Raw genomic sequence first — 23,326 nt, 5'->3', positions numbered from 1 at the left:
AGGATTCCAGAAAATGATTATGTTTTCGTCTCAAATGTCAAAAAGATTGTTTCACCATTAATGATTGGTTATGTTGAAATAACCTGCATAGTTGATAATTATCCAAAAAACATGGGATACGTATATTAATTAAAAAAATTAAATATAAAGTGTAGACATTAAGTATTTTTAAAGTAAAATTTTAAAATAAATATAAATAAAATGATGAATAAGTAATTTAATCTATACTAATAAAAATTATTATCATGTTTTAAAAAAGCATGCTGAATATGAATGTGTAAAAACTAAGGGGGCGTTTGTTTCGCAGAATGTTTTTTGAAGGAATGGAATTTGTCCAAAGAATTGGAATCCAAAGGAATTAGAATCTGAATGTATTAGAATTTGAAATGCGTTTGGAGAACAATGAATGAAATCTGTTTTTTAATTTGCTGATTTTACAAAGAAATTAGAAAATAAATTTTATAATATGACAGAAATACCATTTATATTTTTTAATAAACAAGACAAAGTTTTATTTAATTACAACATGTTTTATTAAACTATTCTATAAAATATAAATTAAAAAAATAAATAACATTTCGTTGAACACAATTAAATAATAAAAATATTTTTTAAATTGAAATAAAATTATTATATATCATAATATAAAGCAACAAGTCATTTATTATATAATAAATATAAAATACGTAGATGATATTTGTTACCAAAATCTTACATGGAAGGATAATTGTGCAATCCGAAAAAGAAAATATAATAAAATAAGCAATTGAATGTAGATTCTTGATGCATGGGGAATGAATTGAAAATCTTTCATATAAGGAATTATAAAGTAATTATGGAAATTATATTCCATTCCTTGTGTAAACCAAACACATTTTGTATTGGATTTTAGTTACAATTCCTTTAAATTCCTTAGGAATCCAACGAAACAAACGACCCCTAAATATTTTTTAAAGTAAACTTTGGAAATAAATACAATAAATAGAATAAACCACAAGGATCATTTATGTAATTTTTTTAATTAATCTATACTAATAAAACTAATTAAATATAAATTCACAAATTGAATGTTTACTATATACATTAATTCACATTAATTACTATGAGGTGACATTTAATATGTGGAAGTTGAATAAAAATGAAAAAAAAATAGAAAAATGACAAGTGGAAAAAAATAATTTTAAACTAAGAAAATGACATATATCAAATTTAATAAAAAATTGACATTTAGCAAAATTATTTTTATTTATTAGGATAGATTTTGTTGTATAAAAGGTTAGAAACTTTTAATAGCACTTATATTAATAAAAAACATTTATTTCGATATAATAGTAATTTACCTAAACAAATAAGTTAAACGTGGAAACGTAAGTAGAAATATAAACAAAAATTTTAAAAAGTTGTCAATAAGTTATAAAAAACTGTAAAAAAAAAAGTTTTAATTTTTAAAGTGTAAAAATGTTATTAAAAACTATAAAACAAGTTCAAAAAAAAATTGTAAAAAGGCTTAATAAAACAATAAAAAAAAGTTAATGGCGTTTTTTGAACAAAAGCGTTACTTTAATGGTAAATTGTGAACAAAATAAATGTCAATAACCAAATGTATACAATGATAATAATTGATTCCCTTATAAATCGAAGAATATCTCAATCTATAATGAAGAAAACTACTAATAAAATTTGCATAAGAGAAAGAGATTAGGAAGGTTGGCCCCTATAAAGGTGGATACCTATGTATGAACAATTGAACATACTAGACGAATATTCGTACATTGTACATGTTAAACTATGTAATAAAAATTCCGACAAAGATATTACATTAAAAATGATTATGTTATTGATATTAATTATAGAATAAAATTTTCAACGATCCACCTTAATTGTAATACTACAAAAAGAAAAAGAAAAGTGGATCATCATGATAAGACCCTCTTTGCGTTCTTTCTTCATTTACTTATAAAAAAACTTGTTACTTGTTAGAAACCAATTAAATCTTAGATCATTAATTAAACATGCTATTGCCAATAAAAAATGGTAGATTTTGAATATCACATGTAATTAAATCCTAGATAATGTAAAAAAAAACAATTATCAAATATATATACAAAAAAACATAGTTTGTTACTGTATAAGTAATATCCAAATATTTAAACAACAAAAGATACGTTTGCGACTTAATCCAACTCGATCCTACGTGTATAAAGGCTATCTATTTTGACGTGTTGCTTGACTCGTACTAAAAAAGATATATTTTAACAATATCGGTACTAAAGTTTTATTTGTTTTGATGATTTTTGTGTGTGGAAAATAAGATAAAAGATGATTTTTAAGAATTCCTAGAAAATGTAGTTTTTGTTATTTGGGAATCGATGTGGTTGTGCTTTTGGCATTTGGGGTGATGAAAAGGGCAGTTTGGGTATTAAAGGAGAAAATTTGTTGATGGTCAGTCATCTCCGTTGACGCGTCACACCTCCTTATTTTACGAGCCTCTCTTTCTACCTCTCCTCTCCCTCCCTCACTTTTAGATCGATCGATCGCTCTCCACAAACCTTCTCTCTCAGCCTCAGGTAAACTCTAATTCCAAATCTAAATCTAAATCTGAATCTGAATCTGAATCTTCGTTTCTCAGTTCTCATTTCTCAATTCTCTCTCGGATCAAATCGCCTATACGTTGAATTCAGAGTTTGTTAATCGCAGGTCATCATCTTATGGTGCTAATCGATTCAACAGTTTGTTTCTGATTTTTGTTTTGTTGCTATTGAGAGTTTTTTTTTTTTTTTTTTTTTTTTTGATGAAATTCTCTTAGTTACTTGAAATTCCACTTTTTTTAACGAGTGTTGTCTTCTAAATTGGCGATTTCGTTAATCGGATTAGGGCTCGATTTACGCATTCTAAATTCTGTTTGAAGGTTTGAAGATATTGTTTTCCGATCTGAATATTTTAGGTTGGAGAGGTTGATATGTATAACATCGTTGTTTATTATAACTAAGTATTTTGTTAAAGAGTGAATCTAGATCGTAGCTTTTGCTTCTGTGTTGGTAGGCTTTTGCTTCAATGCAGTGGTGGTCGTTCGTTCTCATTAGATCTATCATGCTATGTTTCATCTGGACGATTGTCGGTTTCATGTGTGTAATTTAGATTTTACAAGTTTGATCTGTTATTTTTTTGGATCACAACATGTTTAACGGCATTTTGTGACATTTCTATGCTCCTCTTATTTTCTTACTTGATGTGCTTGGGGATCCGTTTAATTATCTCAATTGATTGAACTAAACAGAAGTATCCGTCCACAATAACATGCACTTTGATACAATTGATTTGTTTCCCCTGGAGGAACAACCATCTGTTTTTGCTTTATCATTTCACGTCTATCAACTATGATTTGCTTAAGCAGATTTCTGTTTGAAAATGCAACTGCCATATGTCTCTGATCTGAAAATTATAGGCTTCATAGAAAGACCCATTCCTTCAATCTTCATGGCGTCTTATAGTATTTGTTTAGACCTAAATCTGGAACCTTTGCAACGTTGAATGATGATTTAGAAACTAGTTCTTCCCTGAAGCATCTTGCATTTATCACAAACAATCTGAATATATCTAGTGTTGTGTAGGGATCCTCATCAGATAAAAGATGGGGCTTACATTCACCAAACTCTTCAGCCGGTTGTTTGCCAAGAAAGAGATGCGTATATTGATGGTGGGTCTCGATGCAGCTGGTAAGACCACCATTTTGTACAAGCTCAAGCTTGGCGAGATTGTCACAACAATCCCTACCATTGGTATGTATATGTAATAGTATGTCTTTTTTTTTTTTTAATTAAATAATTCCCAACTATAACCTTGTGTTAATTAATAATATCAACAACTAATTGTTGTTTTTTTCTTCAGGATTTAATGTGGAGACTGTTGAGTACAAAAACATAAGCTTCACAGTTTGGGATGTGGGGGGTCAAGACAAGGTATAATAAATGTTTCTAGATTTTTGACCTCGATATATACACACATATCTCTATTTATGATGATGAATTGAATGAATGGTGCAGATTCGTCCACTATGGAGGCACTATTTCCAGAACACACAGGGTCTTATCTTTGTGGTTGATAGCAATGACAGGGATAGAGTTGTTGAGGCAAGAGATGAGTTGCACAGGATGTTGAATGAAGTGAGTTTTTTATTTTTATTTTTTTAAGTATCTTGATGGGTATTAAAATTGTTACAAGAAATCAAACCTTTATAATGGTTTATAATGAAAGATATTTGATTTGATTGTAGGATGAGCTAAGAGATGCAGTTCTCCTTGTATTTGCTAACAAACAAGATCTGCCAAATGCAATGAATGCTGCTGAAATCACTGATAAGCTTGGCCTCCACTCCCTCCGACAACGCCACTGGTAAATAAATTGCAGCATCTTTAATATTATTATTATTATTATATCGACTCTAAAATCACATATGCTCTTTTTTTGTCAATACGTTATAATTGCATAAAATGATATATTACATGTTTTTTTTTTCTTTCTTTTTGTATAAGTTTAATAAAAGCTCATTTGTGTTTGCAGGTACATCCAGAGCACCTGTGCTACTTCTGGGGAAGGACTTTATGAGGGTTTGGACTGGCTCTCCAACAACATTGCTAACAAGGTAAACTACTCTACTCTAAACTCTAAACTCTAAACCTCTTTCTAATAAAATAATTTATTTCTTTACCAGAGAAACACTGGAGTTTGTTTTAAACATTCATTTCTTTAAACAACGATTTTTTTTTTGACATTTTGGCAACTGTCATTAAAAATGAACGTGTCATGTTGTGGGTGCTCTTTTATTTTTTTTATTTTAATGTATTATAGTGATGGTGCAATATTTACATTATGTGTTATTTTTTGGGTGGTTTAATAATAAACAGGCATGATCTGAGGAGGTGATTGTATTTTGAGGAGGCAGGCAAGTTTTGCTTTTTGTATGGTCAGTCACTTTGGTGTTCTCGTTCTTCTGTCTGTGATGTAGAGGTTCGAGAGGTTATGAAACATTATGTTAAAAAGGCTTTTTTTTTATTATTATTATTTTATTTTTGCATTTAAATATAGGACAGTTATGGAACATGTATGATACGATGTTTGGTTGGATTGCTGCAAGTATTTTAAAGGTATTATATGTCTGTCTGTTTTTTGTCTGGTTTCTAGGTTTTGACTTTTGAGTTTTGATTAATCACTTTAAACACAGATTTATTAATGTCAGATTTATGTTTGTCAAAAAAAAAGTATTTAATTAAAAATTAATAGATGCATGGCCTTTTGTGTTGCTTGCTTAGACAATCTCTATGTTATAAATATCCCTATTTTTTTTTTTTTTAAAAAAAAAAAAACACTAAACAGCCTAAAAACATTACAATTTCAGTATTTGTTGGTCCAATAACAATTCAAGTCAACCCAAATACTTTATTGAAAATATTTTTTTTATTGCAATTAATTATATTTGAAAAAAAATCGAGATTTTATTGTAAAATTATTTATTTCTTTAAAACATTAAAATTTAAGTAATAATCAATTAAGCTTTGTTAAAAGAAAATTAATTAATCACCAATGTGGTGATAAAATTGTGAGAGCAAGTTGCACGCTGCACAATCGACTCCCAAGTGTGGATGCAGATTTGTCCGCATATCAACGACGTGTGTAGTCTTTTTCTCATTGACGATTACTAATGAAACTCGTTACCTAAAAACTCAAATAATGGGGCTTAATAAGACTTATAAAATTAAGGCCGTATCAAATCATGACATGGATTCGGTTCTTTAGACAATTGGATATAATTAGAATTTCAGGCCTTGGAATCAATTCTAAAAACCATGGAGCTCATCAATAAGTTATTTTAACTTAGATTGTGATTCGTGTGGGATAAGTTTATCGTTGGAACTGTTATATGTATTGGCTTTGGTTAAGTTGATTAACATAATAGTTTGTTAGGCATTAAGTATGCACTGTAACGGCTGACCGATTGTATTATAAAATCTCATAAATTATTTTATGATGTCGTACAAGTATCTGTTGGGAAATGTATGTCAAACCATAAAATAGATTGATTAGACAAGTCTAATGACTAGTTTTTGGTACGGATCAAAACCAATTGAATGCCTGCTTACACCTTTGTCTAAAAAACTAGTGTTTAAGATTACCCAAACTTTATTCTTACAATAATCTGTTTCTTTGAATAAAAATAATTTAAGAAGTTGGTTGAAAAAAAGAAGCTGCACCCATTTGATGTTGCACTTTTTTAGTCGGTTCATCCCTTTCTTTTCCAGCTAATATTTTTTTTTACCAAATTAATACTATCCATTATAAGATAAAACATAACACAGATTGAACAGCATTACCACCTCTAATTTGATGCACAATTTTTTTGAGAAGCAAATTAGCATCAACTTGAATCGTAAACATTATAATAATTGAGTACAGTATATTTTCTGCTATAAAACACTAGTAAATGAAAGTCCATTGTTATATCTTGTATATATTCAGCCCTTTTTTCAAATAATCTTTGTATATGTGGGGCATAAAACTCGTAAACTATGGTGTATTTTATATTAAAAGAAGAGTTGATAATGGAAATCATAGATCTACTTATTCTATAGATCAAAAGCAGAAAAGCTTACCTCATCATCATCCTCCTCATCTTCAGCATATTCTGGTTCCTGAAAGCATTCATCATTAAAAAGAAGAGGTGCAGACTCTCTGGTTCTCTTATTAGTCTGAGGTTGTCTGTCATTGTGGTCTATAATTGAAGTAAGCCTCTGTTTAATGTTATCTTCAATGGATTCTGATTCTGCATCATCATGAGAAGACTGTAGGCCAAGAAGAGAAGCACATTCTCCTTTAAATTTCAAGTCATTTGAGCTTGAAATCAGGCTTGCAATTGTTTTCGCAAGCTCTGGAGCATAACTGCGAATCTAATATAACAAACAAACAAGCTGTGTTACAAATTTAGTCCCTGTGGTTTCTCAAAAATTACAGACTCGGTCCCTTCCAGAAATTTTAACCTTTTCCTCACGCATAGACCATTAAACGACCATTTTAATTTTTAACCCTACTTATACAAAAGCATATTTTCTGGTTTAAAAAAAAAGGTTAAATGTACCTTAACTGCATGTGCACTGAGAAGAACTCCAGCATTCTTTTCCTTTAAGTCATTCAATGCAAGCTTCACAGCTTTCTTAACAAGATTTCCATCAACATTCACACGCTTGGTAAACATTAAGAAAATACAAACAAAAAGAATACAAAAGGGTAAAAAGAATATTAAAAAAAAATGTAATTTATGGATATCTGTTGTGGAGAGAGTGGACAGCAATGTCAATATGACAATCTTGTGGAAAATTGTCCCATTCAATAAAAGCACAACCATCTTCATCTGATATGGATTTTATGCTTAGTCCATAGCTTTTCCAATCCATGGTTTTTAATGCTTTTAGTAATGGTTGAGAAGTCATGCCAGGTTTGAAATCATTGAAGTATAAAACCTGGAATGCAAGTAGTCATAAAAACTTCTAGGAAATAGAAGAAAGGAGAGGGGGGGGTCTGACCTCGGTTTTACTACCACACAACCTGAAACAGGATGGATCCATCGTCTCTGATAATTCACTGATTATAACCACAGCTTCTACTGTTGTTTCAGTATTCCTATAACTTTTGTAGACCTTCCCACTTCCTACTTTCAAGTGATCCCTAACAAAAAAATCATTAATGCAACAGGATGTGAAAATGTGTGGTCAATAATAATCAGGTGATCTGAATAACACAGTTACCTTAACTAGATCTTATCCACTTATAACTTACTCGATTGTAAAGCAAGAATGGCATATACTATCTTTTTTATTCCCATGCTTGAGAACATAATCCACAAGGCCTGACTTGAGGCATTCAGCATTTGCTTCTGAAGGTAAATTAATGCACTCGTTTGCTACTATAACATTTGCACATTGGTGCTCAGGAAATTCTCCCTTGTCCACAATCAGTTCAATTCCAACCTTCTGATTAAACAAAAACAAATAAATAAAATACAATGTAGAGTCACTCAGATTGAAGAATGAACAATGGTTACAGCAATGTTTTCAGATTGAAGAATGAACAATGGTTACAGCAATGTTTTCAAGAAAATAATAATGAGTTTGAACTGATGCTTACAGGAATCTTCATAATGAGCATCTGCAGAATTGATCATACAAACAGAGCACAAAAAGAAAAATATTAGGTGATGTAGCCAAAAAGAATAAAAGATTATTGGGTCATTGCATTGTTGATATGAAACAACTAACCTTCTGGAAAAAGCAAGTAATGTCTTCTAGTAAAACATCAATACTATGAAATGTTGAGAATGATACTTCAGTCCCACTGGAAGAAAGCAATCAAGAAATGAATGTCTGGATGGTTTTGGAATTAAACTAACTTAAAAAGACTTGTTGCTAATAGTAATAGTAATAGCATGCCTGAATGTTGCACCATTTTTGGGGGTTGGAGGTAATGTTGCTAGCCTTTTTGTGCAATCTTTTTGTTTAAGATCTATATTGTAGTGAAATATTTCATTATCGCAAACTCCTGTAAAGTTCAAATGATGACAAAATAAATCTCACTCAAATAATGCACGGTTTAGATTTAAAATCAACAAATGTAATCCAAGAAGAATGATACTGACTGGTAGTGGCAATTGATATAACTCCATCTGCATGGAATAGCAAAGCTGCTCATCAGTTGATTATTATATAACAGATTGGAAGAGATCTCCAAAATTTTATGTTAGATTTTCTAAAAAGTAGCAAGTATCAATAGTTCAGAGATCTTTGTAGATCTAAATGGATAGAATCAATCACTTCCTTTCACACTCTCATAATATTAGGTTAAAAATAAAATGGTATGATGATGTTCAGTATGATCTTCAGTAAACAAGTTACAAGTGTAACATATTCTTTGAGAGATCTAGAAATTCTATATACTGCCAAATTAAGTTCTTACCATGTATCTGATTCAATGATGAATCACTTAGATACTTCACATCCTGAAACTCCTCCAAGCAGCTTCCAACTCCCGTGTCAGAAACTAGTCATATCATGAAGCCAAACAAACTCCTCAGGCTACCTTAGATTTCATAGTTAATGGTTAAAAACATCAAAGCAAAAATATTATCATAACAAAAGAGATAATAAACAGATGACGAGAAAGACAAACTCGTAGGTATAATAATCGATCTATAAAATGCAAGTTCGATGATGCTATGATCAGCCAAGTTATTATATAGATTTATGTAAGTTAAAGCTAAATTCAAACTAATATACACAGATTCAAAGATAGCGAAGTACTAGAGATACGAACTAAAGGAGGATTGGCAAGTGGAAACGATTTCAGACTGACGGATAATCGACAAAGTTCCCCTGACATACGACATCGTTGAATCGCCGACGAAATCAACTGAAATAATGTTTGCGCAAATGTAATTAAAATCGTAACTGTAAAACTTGAATTGGAATGGAAATCGAAAGCAATTAAAATTACATATCGGCAGAGATTTCTAACAGACGAAGCGTCCATATGATAAACCTGTGTGAAAGCTTGATTCAAAAAAAGGAAACTGAGAGCAATCAATAGAATTTGAGGTTCCTTAAATCTCGCAACAAAAACAACGAGTTTGTATTTTGTTTATGAAAAGATACGCAAAAACCTAACGGAAATCTTTTGACGATAGAATTAACTATTAAGTAATTCCCGCGCAAAAGAAAGAATTGTGTTGTTGCGATTTCGAGATTTTTGGAGCTATTAGATCCTGGTGATCGGTTAATTTTGTGAAAGCAAAGAGTTTTTTAAATTAGGTTAAAACAATGTGTAAATATTTAACTTTCTTTTATGTTGTATGCTTAGTAGTACTTTCGTCTTGCTTCATTATATATATAAAAAAAAAAAAAAAAAAAAAAAGACAAAATTACAAAAATGGTCCCTATGGTTTGCTAAAAATCACAAAGTCAATCCTTACTAATTTTTTTTTGATGAACATAGTCCCTGTGGTTTCCAAAACTTGCATCAATGACCCTTTTTGCTGACACCGTTACTGTTCATCCGTTAGTGTAAGGGTATTTTGGTCTTTTCAAGTAGCAAGGACTGAGTTTGTGACTATGGGTAAACCATAGGGACCATTTATGTATTTTTTTGATATATTATATGTTTATGAGTTTGTGACTTTTCCACCCATTTACTTTTTAAAATATCACTTTGAACCCTTCACTTTGAACTTTGAAAAATATTACTTTCACTCCTCTGTTTTCTAAATTTTCGTGTTTAACCCCGTATTATATATAATTTGTTTTTTATTAATAACTTTTGTTCGCTAACCTAAAAAACTATTTTTACGTGTTTATTTTCATATATTTGTCGGTATAATTCAAGGTGATCAACGTTTCGATTATAATTTAGAACTTTCTTTCGTTATTTTTTTTAAAGTTACATGTTTTTTTTTATAAAATTGTCGGTTTAAATTCGAGCTTATAATTCGACGTAGTTTTTTTTTAACTTTATGTACGTTTCCTATGTATGAGACGGGTCATATATAATAACTTTCGTTTGTTAATTTAAAAAAAATATATATTATATTCGAGATTGTCTATGTTTTGATGTATTTTTTATACATTTTGTGCTTAATTTTATATACATTCCTAAGTGTCATTCGGGTCATATATAATAACTTTCGTTTGTTAGCTTAAAAAAATGTAGTATATTCGAGTTTGTCTATGTTTCGACCTAACTTTTGTTTCATGTTTTTTACGTATCAATATAGATTCGAGTTCGTCTATATTTCGACGTAATTTTTTTATGTTTCGTGCTTATTTTTATGTACGTGTTTTTTTCATTCATGTTTTTTTTTACGTTGAAATGCAACTTTTATGATTATAATCACCAAAATTCAACTTACGAAATTTAAGCTTATAATTACGCTTTTATCTATTATATGTGAACAAATTTATACGTAGGAACATACATAAAATAAGCACCAAAACGTACAAAAAATATTAAATCAAAACATAAAAAATAAAGAAAAAGAAAAACTCACATATCAGCACGTGCATAAAAATAAGTAAGATTTTTTTAAGTTAACGAACGAAAGTTTAAATAATAAAAAATATATAATATGTGACCCTAATCATAAGTAGGAAACGTACAGAAAATAAAGAACGAAAACGTTAAAAAAATATGTTTCGCAACACGTTTGGTGCTTATTTTATGTATATCTCTACGTATAAGTTTGTTCACATATAATAGATAAAATCGTAATTATAAGCTTGAATTTTGGTGATTATAGTCATAAAAGTTGCATTTCGACGTAAAAAAACATTAATGAAAAAAACACGTACATAAAAATAAGCACGAAACATAAAAAAAAATTACATCGAAATATAGACGAACTCGAATCTATATTGATACGGAAAAAACATGAAACAAAAGTTAGGTCGAAACATAGACAAACTCAAATATACTATATTTTTTTAAGTTAACAAACGAAAGTTATTATATCTGACCCAAATGATGCGTAGGAATGTATATAAAATTAAGCACAAAATGTATACAAAATACATCAAAACATAGACAATCTCGAATATAATATATTTTTAAAATTAACAAACGAAAGTTATTATATATGACCCGTCTCATAAATAGGAAACGTACATAAAGTTAAAAAAAAAAAAAAAAAAAAAAAAAAAAAAAAAAAAAACTACGTCGAAAAATAAACTCGAATTTAAACCGACAATTTTATAAAAAAAACCATGTAACTTTAAAAAAAACATAACGAAAGAAAGTTCTAAATTATAGTCGAAACGTTAATCACCTTGAATTATACCGACAAATATATGAAAATAAACACGTAACAATAGTTTTTTTAGGTTAGCGAACAAAAGTTATTAATAAAAAACAAATTATATATAATACGAGGTTAAACACGAAAATTTAGAAAATAGGGAGGTGAAAGTAACATTTTTCAAAGTTCAAAGTGAAGGGTTCAAAGTGATATTTTAAAAAGTAAATGGGTGGAAAAGTCACAAACTCATAAACATAAAATATAGAAAAAAAATACATAAATGGTCCCTATGGTTTACCCATAATCACAAACTCAATCCCTGCTACTTGAAAACACCAAAATACCCTTACACTAACGGATAAACAGTAACGGCGTCAACAAAAAGGGCCATTGATGCAAGTTTTGGAAACCACAGAGACCATGTTTGTCAAAAAAAAATTAGCAGGGACTGACTTTGTGATTTTTGGCAAACCGTAGGGACCATTTTTATAATTTTGTCTAAAAAAAATTATTTATGTGGATTTAACATATCTATCTAATTCGCAATGAAAGGAAAATGAGTTTAGAAAAAGAAAACACGTCTTTTAAGGTTTGAGAAGGACCTTTGCTTTCTCATGAAGATAATATGTTTCTTAAAGCATCAAGCACCCCCAAACATCAAGGTTGCATAATCTCATCATATACTTATAGAATATACAAGTAACCAATTCCTTGATTTCACAAATTAAACTTTCATCATCGACATTCGACACCACAACACAAAGCCTAACCTAGTTTGAATGTCGATGATATATTTTAATCAGGACATGTACACTTCAACACCAACACTTTTCACAACTTGGCATACAGGACAAACATTGACACCTCTACTATCACAATCTTTACACAAACTCAAATGCCTACATGGCATCACAAGAATACACACCTCCTTCACCTTACACGCTCTGCATATCATAACACCATTATGATTATGATTATCAAACTTTCCAAGATAATTATTTGGATCTACAGAAGACACAGCATCATTTTCAAGATCCGTATTATCACCAAATCCTTCTTTTATTTGTTGCTCGTTTCCTTGTGCTAATGCTTGCTGAAGATTTGCTCTCAACATATTGGCTATTGATTCGTTGTATTTTGCTCTGTAGTGCCAATTTTGGGCTTCGTTTGCCACCTGTTTTATTCTTTCCACAAGATCCTTATTTTTACGGTTTATGGCTTCGATCTCAACATCTTTTTCGTGTATCTTTTTGTCTATTCCTTTACTAATGGAAGTTAGGAATGAAGCCATGTGTCTCTGTCGTATGTCCTTCACCCCTTTCACCATATTTTCTCCCTGTTGAATATCAGTATTTCAAAGTTATAAATAGAAGCCCAAATGAGATTAAAGTGATAAATAGAGAATCAAATTAGTACCTGAAGCATAATGTATCTTTCAAGTTCTTCATTCTGTCGATCAAGTTCAGTTGTGAAACTATCACCAAAAGAAGACATAAGTGGTGCTGCTCCAGTCATGCTTCCACTTGCTGAAGTGATTGAGGAGTTTCTTTCCTCATCATCATATGATAATTTTAAACCGGTGGATACAGTATGTGGGTTTGGAATGCTTGATGGGCGATTACATTCTTCATTATAAAAATTCTGGTTTGATGATATCTGAAGCTTTTTCTGCATTAAATTACTCTCAACTTCTCTTGATCGTTTATTGGACCGAAAGGCAGGGCTATTATGCTCTCTACCAGAATAATTTACTGGATCAACATGATGTGTGGATGGAACTGTCATAGCAAAAGAATATGTAAAAACAAGATCAGATAAACAGGGTAAAGAGTGATTCATTAATCTTTGTGTTAGAAAGTTAGAATGATGGAAACTCACCATTTCCAAATAGCTGCAATTGGTTTGAAGGATACTGGAAGAGGTTCTCATCAAGGAAGATAGGGACTAATGAATTGGTGTTGCTTCCTCCCAACATCTTTCAGAAAAAAAGTACTCAGTCAATCGGATCTACAATACAATAATGGGAAAATCAGTTAGATTCTGAATTGAAATTCCTTGCCAATGCTAAAATCAATGTCTTTATTGCATAGAGCAGTTTATGCACATAGGGCAGTAACATAAGATTCCAAACAGATATTTCAGAATTTGAAGGTCGAATAGTGATGATTTTTGTATATATGCACAATTCTGAACCTAAAAGTCATAACTCAGGGGTACTAGATCACCACGATTACAAAAAAAGTCTGTTGTAAGCGGTTTCTTCAAGTAGGTATATACTCATGAAAAACTAAACTATATAGTATTTATTGTATGACAAAATCCAGCCAAGAGCCAACGCGTCATAGTACAGAAAAAATCAAACTCTCCTTCTGACCATAGAGCAAGTTGCCATTGACCACAGAATGTATAATGTCGGCAAAATGAACACGGTGTGGGGAAATAGCGTGATCGGAGACTGCTGGAAGGTAAATCAGAAACCAGATCCCTACCCAAACAGCAAATCATAGAACCGAAAACCACACAGCATCCTAAAAGAATGAGGAATCGAAATTACAAAAAATGCAACATTTCATGAACACGCGAAAACACATATCAAGCATTAGAAAATCAAAATCCGTGAAAGAGGAACCAATGAACCCGTCGATCAACAGAATAGCACTCAAAAACTACCTCAGATATCAAGAAAACTTGCTGTATCCTACAAAATCACAAGCTACAAAACACGAAAATCATTACTCGAACCACTTCAATACACGAACCACCATCACTACCACTACAGCAACAAGAAGAAATCGAAAAACAGAAGAGAAATTCAGAAACGGAGATACCATACCTCGAAACGATGAGCGATCTGATAGAAGCGTATAATCTAATACAATGGAGATTTCTAGAGAGAGAGAAAGTTATGGAAGTATAGAGAGAGAAGGAAAGTAACTGATTGAAGAAGTGGTATGGCATAGGGAAAGGTGATGGGGGAGAAATAATTGAACGGTGCGGTGGTGGTTACGCAAACATGGAGAAGATGATGGATGGAGGTTGAGAAATAAAAATTCTAATTTTTGTTTTAAATGTTTTTTATATTTAATTTTAATATAAAATAAATAAATAAAAAGCAGAAAAATACGTAGATGGTGGGATCCACAGAACACGCGACCCAGCAAATTTCTGGAATCACGCTCCTCGATTCATCTCTCTCTCTCTTTGACTTTTTATTTGGACGTGATATGTTTTAAATGTTTTTGAATTTTATTTATTTTTTAGAGGCATGTTACATAAGTATTCTTTATCATTTATATTTATAATTTTGGAGATTTTCAATTTATATGTATATATGTGTATATGAATATACATATTAGATTGAAGAGGTTGATATTTTTTTTTTTTGAAACACGCAACCAACAATATATTTAAAACAATAAATTAGCACAAAGCAAGAAGAAAAACCAATTAAAATTGTTTAGAGAATTTTATAACCATTTAATGACACTTAGTATTTCTATTTGAATACCAAAGAGAAAATAATTATTTTAGGTTTTGGGGAATGGTTGGCATATTGATCGGCAACCATGTCATACACCGTTCCCAACAGTAGCATTCTAAGTAAATAGTATTTCATTTATGTTGTATGTTTGTGGCTTCAAAAATGATGTGACAACATGACATGATCAAATTCATTCCCTCCAGCCTTACGGAATCAAAAATTATATCTTTTCTAAGTTTCTCATTTTAAAAAAAAGAAATCAAAAATTATATCGTTTCTAAGTTTCTCATGTTAAAAACTTTATCATTTCTAAACTTCCATAAATACTACACTGTAACACAACTTACAGTGTCAATAATATTCTTTTTTTTTCACCCCATAGAAAATAGTCAATCCCCAAAAAGATATCATCCATGGAATTGAAAGCAACGAAATTCATATCTAACCATTTAAAATTGCATTCCAGGTTCTAACAACCATTTCACATCTAACATACAAAAATGTCAAGTTGCCCATTCTCCAAACAGAGTCGATCCAAGGATATTTTGGACCCGGGGCAAAAACAAAAATGGAGCCCTTCGAAAAACAAATTCTTTCTAGTGCAACCGTATCAAATGTTTTTCTTTCTTTTTTGAGATAGAGGGTTTACGTCTTATTTGAAAAATAGATAAAATTAAAAATAGTTTAGAAGCGAATTATATTTTTTGGTTAAAAAAAATAATAATTAAATATAAACTAATTTTTTTTAAATAAACTATTGTCAAGTTCTAAAATTGGCCCTCTTGAATAAAACTCATTTTATAAATTTTTGGTGAGTATGAGTTTTATAAAAAAAAAATGGATAAATAACTAACTTTTCTTTCATAAGAAAATAAATAGACTTGAAAAATTATAATTAGAATTTTGTGTGATATTAAAAAATAATTTAAATAATATAAGTCTAAACTAATTGTCATTAAATATGTAGGTAAACCAATATTTGGGCAGCCCATTTAAGGTTCAATATATATATATATATATATATATATATATATATATATATATATATATATATATATATATATATATATATATATATATATATATATATATATAGGGTTGGGTTTTTTTGTTTCTAGTAACTATTGTGTGTCAGAATGCACAGATTTGGACCATTGGATGGAATATAATCAAATGTAATGATCTGAGGGTTTATGATAGTAAAATAAGATAACATGTACCATATAATCAAACAAATTTCAGCATAAGGGCATTTTAGTCAATTAACTTATATTAAAAAAGGAAATTTTTGGATTTTTAGGGACAATTAATTCTTTTATTTTTTAAAATCTGAATATTTTAAATTAATTCAAAATTAAAAATCCGATTTTATTATGTCAGAATGATAGAATGTTAACCATAAACTAGTAAACATATTTTTCGATTTTATTCTGTTAGAATGATAGAATGTCAACCATAAACTAGTAAATACATTCTGAAAATAATAAATAAAATCAATTATTGAACTAATAATATACCAAATAATTACATTTTATGTTTGTGATTCATTGAATAATAACAACATTTTGAAAGAAAAAAAAAACATTAAAATCTAAGAAAAACACTAATCTATTCTGAAAGAATATTATAGTTAAACAACACTTTATACATTGTAGCATAACATATTCTAGTATAATACACTTTCTTTCTCTATGTTTTCTTTCTTCTCCACATCAATGTTAGCCTGTTCAAAACCTAAATCCACAAATAAAACATAATCAAGTTTCAAAAATTAAAAAATTCAATGCATTATAAGAGAATAAAAACTATAAATTATAAGAGAATATATTAAAGACTATAAAGTTTGATAGAATATATTAGAAAATAAAAAATATAAATTCTAACAGAATGTAGTAGAAACTATAAAGTCAACCATAAAGTATCACAGATTCATTACCAGTTAGACAAATATATTTGTTGTTAACAATCATTCTCAAACATACTAACATAATACAATTATATAACTAAATTCTAATAGAATAAGTTATAGAATTCAAGAGTTGTGATTGAATACATAATTCAAGAGTTGTAATAGAGTTGAAATTATTTTGCAAATAAATCACAAGGAGGGTTAAATGTAAAAAAAAAAAATAATAAAAAAAAAAAAAAAAAAAAAAAAAAAAATTATTAGTTTAGGCTATTAGGACCAATATAAAAATCATTTGTAGGAGATGGTTTGTTTTGCACAAATTAAATGAAGTTTATTGAGTTAGGGACTAGATTTGTAATAGATTTTGAAATTGGGTTAAACAAATTTATTTTGAATTGGGAGTTTGCTTCAATTGATAAACAATTGATAAACATGAGGAGACTTTCTTCCTGTATCGACCTCTATGCACGATGAGTAACAAAGTAAAATCGTTTTAGTTTTCTATTGATCGACGACGTATACATGAAGCAAATAGAGGTATGTGAGGTTACCTTAAACCGAAATGGGTGGCTGGAGGTGGCAGAATAGAAACAGCCGGCGGGCGGTGGTGGTGGTGGGGCGTTTAATGATAATGACAGGCGGCGGTGGTGGGGCCTCTTGCTGCTGGACGAAGTCAAGGGAGGTGGAGGACTTCTCAAAGCGGCATCACAATAGTAATGGACGGTGTTGGTGATGCAGTGGAAGAAGTCGGAGGCGGCTACAACTGTTGAGCAAGTTAGAGGAGGCGACGAAAGTGGGTCTGGAGGGAGGTGACGACACGAGATGGTAGTAGGGCAACGGTTGACAGAATTTCAATTAAATGACTAGGTCAAATATATTTATTTTATTTCCTTAATTATAGGATTTCAATTAAATGATTTCCTTAAATAAAAGTACAAAATGTCCAAAATACCCTTAAATGATTTATTTAATTATTTATTATTTATTGAATTCTCATTGGTGCATTTAGGTACACAATAGTTGCTAGAAACATTTGAACATAGCTCTCTCTCTCTCTCTCTCTCTCTCTCTCTCTCTATATATATATATATATATATATATATATATATATATATATATATATATATATATATATATATGTATATATTACTGTAACCATTTAATGTAAATTCAAAAAGATACATTAACTACAAGAATTGAACTCGGGACATGCCACCACAGAGCAGGTAGCGCCTTTTCCAGTTAATCTATGATCATGTTTGTTTAAAATATAGCACTACTTATATATACTTATTAATGTACATCTTTTTAGGGCCCCAATCCAACGATGGGTCGTGGGCGGTCGCCCAGCTTGCCCACCCCCATGGGTTAGGCCTATCTCCAAACAACAAATTCCTCTATTCCAAGTAGGAATATCAATTCCTCTTTGATCAAGCATAAGGTAGAAGGAATATCAATTCCTCTTTGATAAAGATTCCAAGTAGTGGGGATTTTATCCAATAAAATAGCCAAATAAGAATATGACAAAATTTCACGATTGGTCCCTGTGGTTTACACAATATCGCACTTTGAGGACTTTCTAGCAAAAAGTCACGCGAGTGGTCCTTAAGGTTTCATTTAATCGCGCGACTGGTCCTTGACCCTAACCCCGTCACTTTTGAACCGTTATTGAAGGGGTAAATTTGTCTTTTCATCTTGTTGTGCATCAGAGCATATAATGTAAGGCCCGCCTTTGTATCCTTCTACTTCTCATTCCTTGCCTCTGTTCTTCCCTCCCCACGCACATTCTATTCCAAAATTGAAGAAGATGGTGATATGCCACTGTGGAAGGCCGGCGATTTTGGTGACACCGTAGACTGATTTGAACCCAGGTCATCGATTCTGGTCATGGTCAAGGTTAGGAGGAACATGCATCTTTTTTGGATGGTTTGACCCTCCCATGTGCCCTAGGTCAACTATTGTGATTCCGAGGTTGTTGCGTGGAAGAAACAATCTCGAAGCAAGATTGATGATGGTGAAATGGTTACTTTGTCTGAGTTGGTTGTTTTTCATGGCGTGTTACCTTTTCAAGTAAAAAATCAAGAAGCATTTGGGGGGGGGGGGATTTGTGACTTGGAATCTGTGTTTTGGTCCCATTTTTGTTATAGCGTTTGAAGGATTTTCCCTATGATTGTAATGTTAGGACAAGAAAATGTAACAGATATAATATGTAATGTAAGTTTGATGTTTTGTTTTAATGTGATGGATATTATATTAGCAAGGAAGGAAATTGTCAATTTGATTGCATGTAAGTGTAATGTTGATTATTAAAGTGCAGTAACATAGCCAAAAAACTAATTATCAAAGTAGCATTACCATTAACCATAATGCGTGTAAGTGCAATATCATGTTACAAACATAGAATACCCAAAAGACCTATAAAAAGTAGTTGTTTTGACTGACATACCATAACCAAACGTAGTAAACATGTTCTAACTTTAATTAGACATAATAGCAAAAGATTACTTAGAACTACAAACTAAGCTACAACATGTTTTCCCTTATTCTGTTCACTTTCCTTTCCAGCTTTACTAGGACCTCTCTGCCCCTTGCAAGTCCTTGCATTGTGACCTTTGTTGTGGCATTTGCTGCAAGTGACTGTCAAGTGTTTCCTACTTAACTTGGTACTTTGAGTTGGCTCATCAACTGCCCTCTTCCTTTTTTTCTTTGGCCTGCCAACCTATAAACAAATTTATATGGTTATATATTAACAAGTTTATTAAATAGTTTCAAGTTAAATTATACAAAACATGTATACAACAAACCTGTTTGTGATGTTTGGGTGGGAGAAGGGTTGTTGGACAATCAGATCTAGGCCACATGCTCCTTCCATTTATTGGGTCAATTGTATGTTGGTACATAGCATTCCATGTACTAAGCCAGTAACATTTGCTCACCCAAGCCTCGGGATCTCCACATTCTGACCCATTCTGCATCTTATCATACATTGCAACAATAGCATGCTGGTATGGAATACCTGTAATGTCCCATTTCCTGCAAGTGCAACTCCTCTCTTTCAAGTTTACAACATACTGCTCCATCCATAGACCAGTCACTTGATATTTATCAGCTCCATTAAATAGAACCCTCATCTTATTTGCCTCTATCATATTGTTTTCTAAGATTTTTGTTGCGGTTGTACTTAGAGAACCTTTTCATTTGTCTAGCACCTTATGAACATTTACTATTCTCTTTGTCAGGTATTCTCTAATGTATTCCAAACAAGTGATTATAGGATTGTCCCTTGCCTCATCTAATTGGAGTTAAATACATCACACAAGTTATTTGTCAAACTATCAGTCAATGCCCTTCCTATATATAAAACCAAACAATTAATTACTAAAATCAGTTATGAAATATGTTAGTGAAAAGAGTATGATACTTACCAGAGAAATGGGATCTTGCCCAGTGTTTTGCAGGAATTTTACCTAACCACTCATGTGCTTATGGGTTAAGCTTTTTCAGTTTCTCCATAGCCCTATTAAATTTTGGTATGTTGTATACGTTTCCACAACACCATACTGCTTCCCTCAATTCATCTCTTTTGTGTTTCAATTTCATGTTGTCATACACATGTCTTAAACAGAACCTTTGCTCAGCTGATGGAAACAAATTCTCTATTACAACCAAGATTCCATGTGAGTACAATTAAAATAAGTTAGTAAATGAAAAATAATGTAAAAGTTGTTGAAGTTAGAGGGTACCTTTTGCCGATCTGAAATGAAAGTGAAGTTAGATGAAGAATTCAAATCTAAGTCATCACCGAAGTGTTCCAAAAACCATGTCCAAGAGTTAATATTTTCAGCCTCTACAATAGCATATGCAACTGGGTAAATGTCATTGTTCGAATAAAGCCCAACTGTAGTAAGAATTTGTCCTGGAAAGGGACCCTTCAAAAACGTACCATCAAATCCAAGAAAATCCCTCAAACCTTTTTTATCCCTCCTTCAATGGACCTAAGCATATATATATATATATATATATATATATATATATATATATATATATATATATATATATATATATATTCGTTTGAAGATCCTTGTTTCAGAACACAAATTGAGTTCAATTTTGACATCTATCTTCACAGTTGTTCCTGGATTCTTTACCTTCAATTCCATGGCATATTCTCTCAAAACACCATACTGCTTTTCATAATCACCATAAACATATTGCTTTGCCATAGCTTTGGCCCGAAATACTTTCATCCTTGATATTGAAAGTGAATACCTTTGTACTAAGTCCTCCTGTAAAGCATGTGTGTCACACCCCCGAACCAGACGGCGGAAACATCCGGGGGCTGTTGTGACTTAATTGAATACCATCACAATGATTATACATGAATCGTAACATCATTCATCACCATGCATTGAAATATTACAACTGATATTGTTTACATTCAGTACATTGTTTTAAACATTACAATTCCATAACATAAACCTTTCGATCATTAATCTAAGCAAAACACCATGATATAACTTGATACATTTTCTTCTGTTTACCTGTTACCTGAGAATACAAGTTATTTTGAAAATGGTCAACATATGAAATGTTGGTGAGTTCATAAGTAATGTTATAGAAAATGATTTTTGTGAAGTTTGAAAACCCAGAAAATCCGATATTTTTTGAAAAGGGTATTGTTTATAAAAAGGTGTGAAAGATCCGTAAATATGCTTGTCGATTTTGAAAACATGAATGATTGTTGAACTTTGTATACTTCACATAAGTTAAAATGTTGAACGCCCCGGGAAAACCCGATGTTTTCCCAATACATAAAATTACATGTCTTGTTTATTGTTATACCGTTACGACGATTGTTTTTGATTACCCAGGTGACATTGGATTAACTAAGGGTTGTGAGTTGTTACAATCACGCATTATTGAAAATGACTAGTTTATAACTACAAATTATGAACGATCCTTGAGGCGTCGTCCATACTACTCACATAATCCAACCACCCTGACTTCTCTTGTTTAATGACACGAATCTGCTTACTCAGTTTCTTATAGCCCCACAACCGAGGAGAAAGGAGGGTAAGAAGCCTCCTTTATTTCCATAAGTCATTCAAGGCTATCGGGAATGCGAAAGGCACTTGGCCTGACTCGCATTTGACTTCTTGACTTCGCTAGCAGTACTAATGGACCCTTAGGGCCCAACAGCACAATAGTGCTATCGGAAGTCCTTTTACATGTAATTGGGTCATAGAAGGCCCATTAACATGTAAGCGCGTTCCCTTCGGGCCCAAAGATCATGTTATTGGGCTAGCAAGGCCCAACAAGCACGATTCGAGACTTTCAAGCCCAAAGATTGAATATTGACTCCTTGTAGTTATCGCGTGTTTATTGAAGTACTACGATTTATTGATTTTTGGTTTTGTTATTGCTTCGAGACCGAATCAATTCGTTTGATAACGATATTGGTGTTGAAAGTGTATTGTTATTACGATTCACCGGTAGTCGTGGATCTCGTATTCTGTCTTAAGGGATTTTTTTGTTTTAAAGTAAGAATTTTACCTTTTCACAACCCTTCTTTTATAAAGTTAACACTTTTAGTCCTTTATATAAAAGAATTTCCATTTTAGTCCTTAAACCAATTTTTCTTGACACTTTAGTATCAAAACTTATTGAAAAGACATTTTCAGCCCAGATTTACTTTATAAACAACTTAAGTCCTTCAAAAATGAAGTTTTCTCGGTTAGAACCCCCACTTTTGCAACTTTTACAAATTTGGCCCAAAATAGGAAATTTTTACATTTTTGATCCTTTTTGAATTTGAAAAACATTTTTGACCTTTGAAATGGTTTTAATACACTTTAAATCCCCTGCTTTACAAAAAACTTCTTTTTCAGCCCCTCAAACTTAAAAATCTCGCATATTGAAGCTTTTTGGGCTGAAAAGCCCAAGTTTAGCCCATTAAGTGTAAAATTTACATTTTTAGTCCTTCAAAAATGTTTTGTTTCAGAAAAAATATTATAGAAACTGTTTGGACTCTTTTGAACCTCCAAAAACTATAACTTGTCGGTTTGGGCCCTTAGTTTTGCATTTTTAGCAATTTAAGCCCAAAAATGGG

General features: G+C 31.2%; 4 protein-coding genes across 10 annotated transcripts; 1 reads left to right on the top strand and 3 right to left on the bottom strand.

The window, feature by feature from the left end:
* Nucleotides 1–2,439: 2,439 nt before the first annotated feature.
* LOC145041123 (ADP-ribosylation factor 2) lies at nt 2,440–5,156 on the top strand. 3 transcript variants are annotated; one of them, XM_078989059.1, is made up of 8 exons: nt 2,440–2,567; nt 2,630–2,697; nt 3,612–3,779; nt 3,889–3,959; nt 4,044–4,163; nt 4,274–4,392; nt 4,561–4,642; nt 4,905–5,156. In XM_078989059.1, exons 3-8 carry the CDS (start codon nt 3,632–3,634, stop codon nt 4,908–4,910), a joined length of 546 nt encoding a protein of 181 aa, XP_078845185.1. In that variant the 5' UTR covers nt 2,440–2,567; nt 2,630–2,697; nt 3,612–3,631; the 3' UTR covers nt 4,911–5,156. The 3 variants fall into 3 exon arrangements, with proteins under 3 accessions (XP_078845185.1, XP_078845184.1, XP_078845187.1); XM_078989058.1 differs by lacking the exon at nt 2,630–2,697 and having other exon boundaries at nt 2,443–2,567; XM_078989061.1 differs by lacking the exon at nt 2,630–2,697 and having other exon boundaries at nt 2,468–2,567; nt 3,602–3,779.
* Nucleotides 5,157–6,171: 1,015 nt separating this feature from the next.
* Nucleotides 6,172–9,864, bottom strand: LOC145041122 (type 2 DNA topoisomerase 6 subunit B-like). The gene is made up of 12 exons (XM_078989057.1): nt 9,538–9,864; nt 9,345–9,453; nt 9,001–9,084; nt 8,684–8,710; nt 8,478–8,586; nt 8,307–8,382; nt 8,176–8,196; nt 7,828–8,021; nt 7,575–7,716; nt 7,317–7,511; nt 7,130–7,255; nt 6,172–6,941 (listed from the first exon to the last, which is right to left on the bottom strand). Exons 1-12 carry the CDS (start codon nt 9,571–9,573, stop codon nt 6,621–6,623), a joined length of 1,440 nt encoding a protein of 479 aa, XP_078845183.1. The 5' UTR covers nt 9,574–9,864; the 3' UTR covers nt 6,172–6,620.
* A 2,591-nt stretch (nt 9,865–12,455) lies between these two features.
* LOC145041120 (BOI-related E3 ubiquitin-protein ligase 1-like) lies at nt 12,456–14,880 on the bottom strand. 5 transcript variants are annotated; one of them, XM_078989053.1, is made up of 6 exons: nt 14,661–14,880; nt 14,498–14,540; nt 14,202–14,355; nt 13,706–13,834; nt 13,244–13,605; nt 12,456–13,163 (listed from the first exon to the last, which is right to left on the bottom strand). In XM_078989053.1, the coding sequence occupies exons 4-6, from the start codon at nt 13,800–13,802 to the stop codon at nt 12,627–12,629; spliced, it is 996 nt and encodes a 331-aa protein (XP_078845179.1). In that variant the 5' UTR covers nt 13,803–13,834; nt 14,202–14,355; nt 14,498–14,540; nt 14,661–14,880; the 3' UTR covers nt 12,456–12,626. The 5 variants fall into 5 exon arrangements, with proteins under 5 accessions (XP_078845179.1, XP_078845180.1, XP_078845181.1 ...); XM_078989054.1 differs by lacking the exon at nt 14,202–14,355; XM_078989055.1 differs by lacking the exon at nt 14,498–14,540.
* A 4,855-nt stretch (nt 14,881–19,735) lies between these two features.
* LOC145039239 (uncharacterized) lies at nt 19,736–20,348 on the bottom strand. The gene is made up of 2 exons (XM_078987320.1): nt 20,022–20,348; nt 19,736–19,936 (listed from the first exon to the last, which is right to left on the bottom strand). The coding sequence occupies exons 1-2, from the start codon at nt 20,346–20,348 to the stop codon at nt 19,736–19,738; spliced, it is 528 nt and encodes a 175-aa protein (XP_078843446.1).
* Between the last annotated feature and the right edge of the window lie 2,978 nt (nt 20,349–23,326).

The sequence above is a fragment of the Lactuca saligna genome, chromosome 4 (assembly GCF_052625555.1).
Source record: "Lactuca saligna cultivar CGN05327 chromosome 4, ASM5262555v1, whole genome shotgun sequence".
NCBI classification, from domain to species: Eukaryota; Viridiplantae; Streptophyta; class Magnoliopsida; order Asterales; family Asteraceae; genus Lactuca; species Lactuca saligna.
The sequence above is the reverse complement of the archived record's forward strand: the minus strand, read 5'-3'. Positions and strand labels throughout refer to the sequence as shown.

Excerpts from the sequence above, each read along its gene's own strand:
- LOC145041123 (XM_078989059.1), top strand. The coding sequence starts at position 3,632 with ATGGGGCTTACATTCACCAAACTCTTCAGCCGGTTGTTTGCCAAGAAA. Across the intron at positions 3,780-3,888 it reads CACAACAATCCCTACCATTG|GATTTAATGTGGAGACTGTT; the intron begins GTATGTATATGT and ends TTTTTTCTTCAG. Across the intron at positions 4,164-4,273 it reads TGCACAGGATGTTGAATGAA|GATGAGCTAAGAGATGCAGT; the intron begins GTGAGTTTTTTA and ends ATTTGATTGTAG.
- LOC145041122 (XM_078989057.1), bottom strand. The coding sequence starts at position 9,573 with ATGGACGCTTCGTCTGTTAGAAATCTCTGCCGATAT. Across the intron at positions 9,454-9,537 it reads TTAGAAATCTCTGCCGATAT|TTGATTTCGTCGGCGATTCA; the intron begins GTAATTTTAATT and ends ACATTATTTCAG. Across the intron at positions 8,587-8,683 it reads TATATCAATTGCCACTACCA|GAGTTTGCGATAATGAAATA; the intron begins GTCAGTATCATT and ends TGAACTTTACAG.
- LOC145041120 (XM_078989053.1), bottom strand. The coding sequence starts at position 13,802 with ATGTTGGGAGGAAGCAACACCAATTCATTAGTCCCTATCTTCCTTGAT. Across the intron at positions 13,606-13,705 it reads ATTGCAGCTATTTGGAAATG|TTCCATCCACACATCATGTT; the intron begins GTGAGTTTCCAT and ends TTGCTATGACAG. Across the intron at positions 13,164-13,243 it reads AAAGATACATTATGCTTCAG|GGAGAAAATATGGTGAAAGG; the intron begins GTACTAATTTGA and ends GATATTCAACAG.
- LOC145039239 (XM_078987320.1), bottom strand. The coding sequence starts at position 20,348 with ATGAGGGTTCTATTTAATGGAGCTGATAAATATCAAGTGACTGGTCTA. Across the intron at positions 19,937-20,021 it reads CACCCAAACATCACAAACAG|GTTGGCAGGCCAAAGAAAAA; the intron begins GTTTGTTGTATA and ends ATTTGTTTATAG.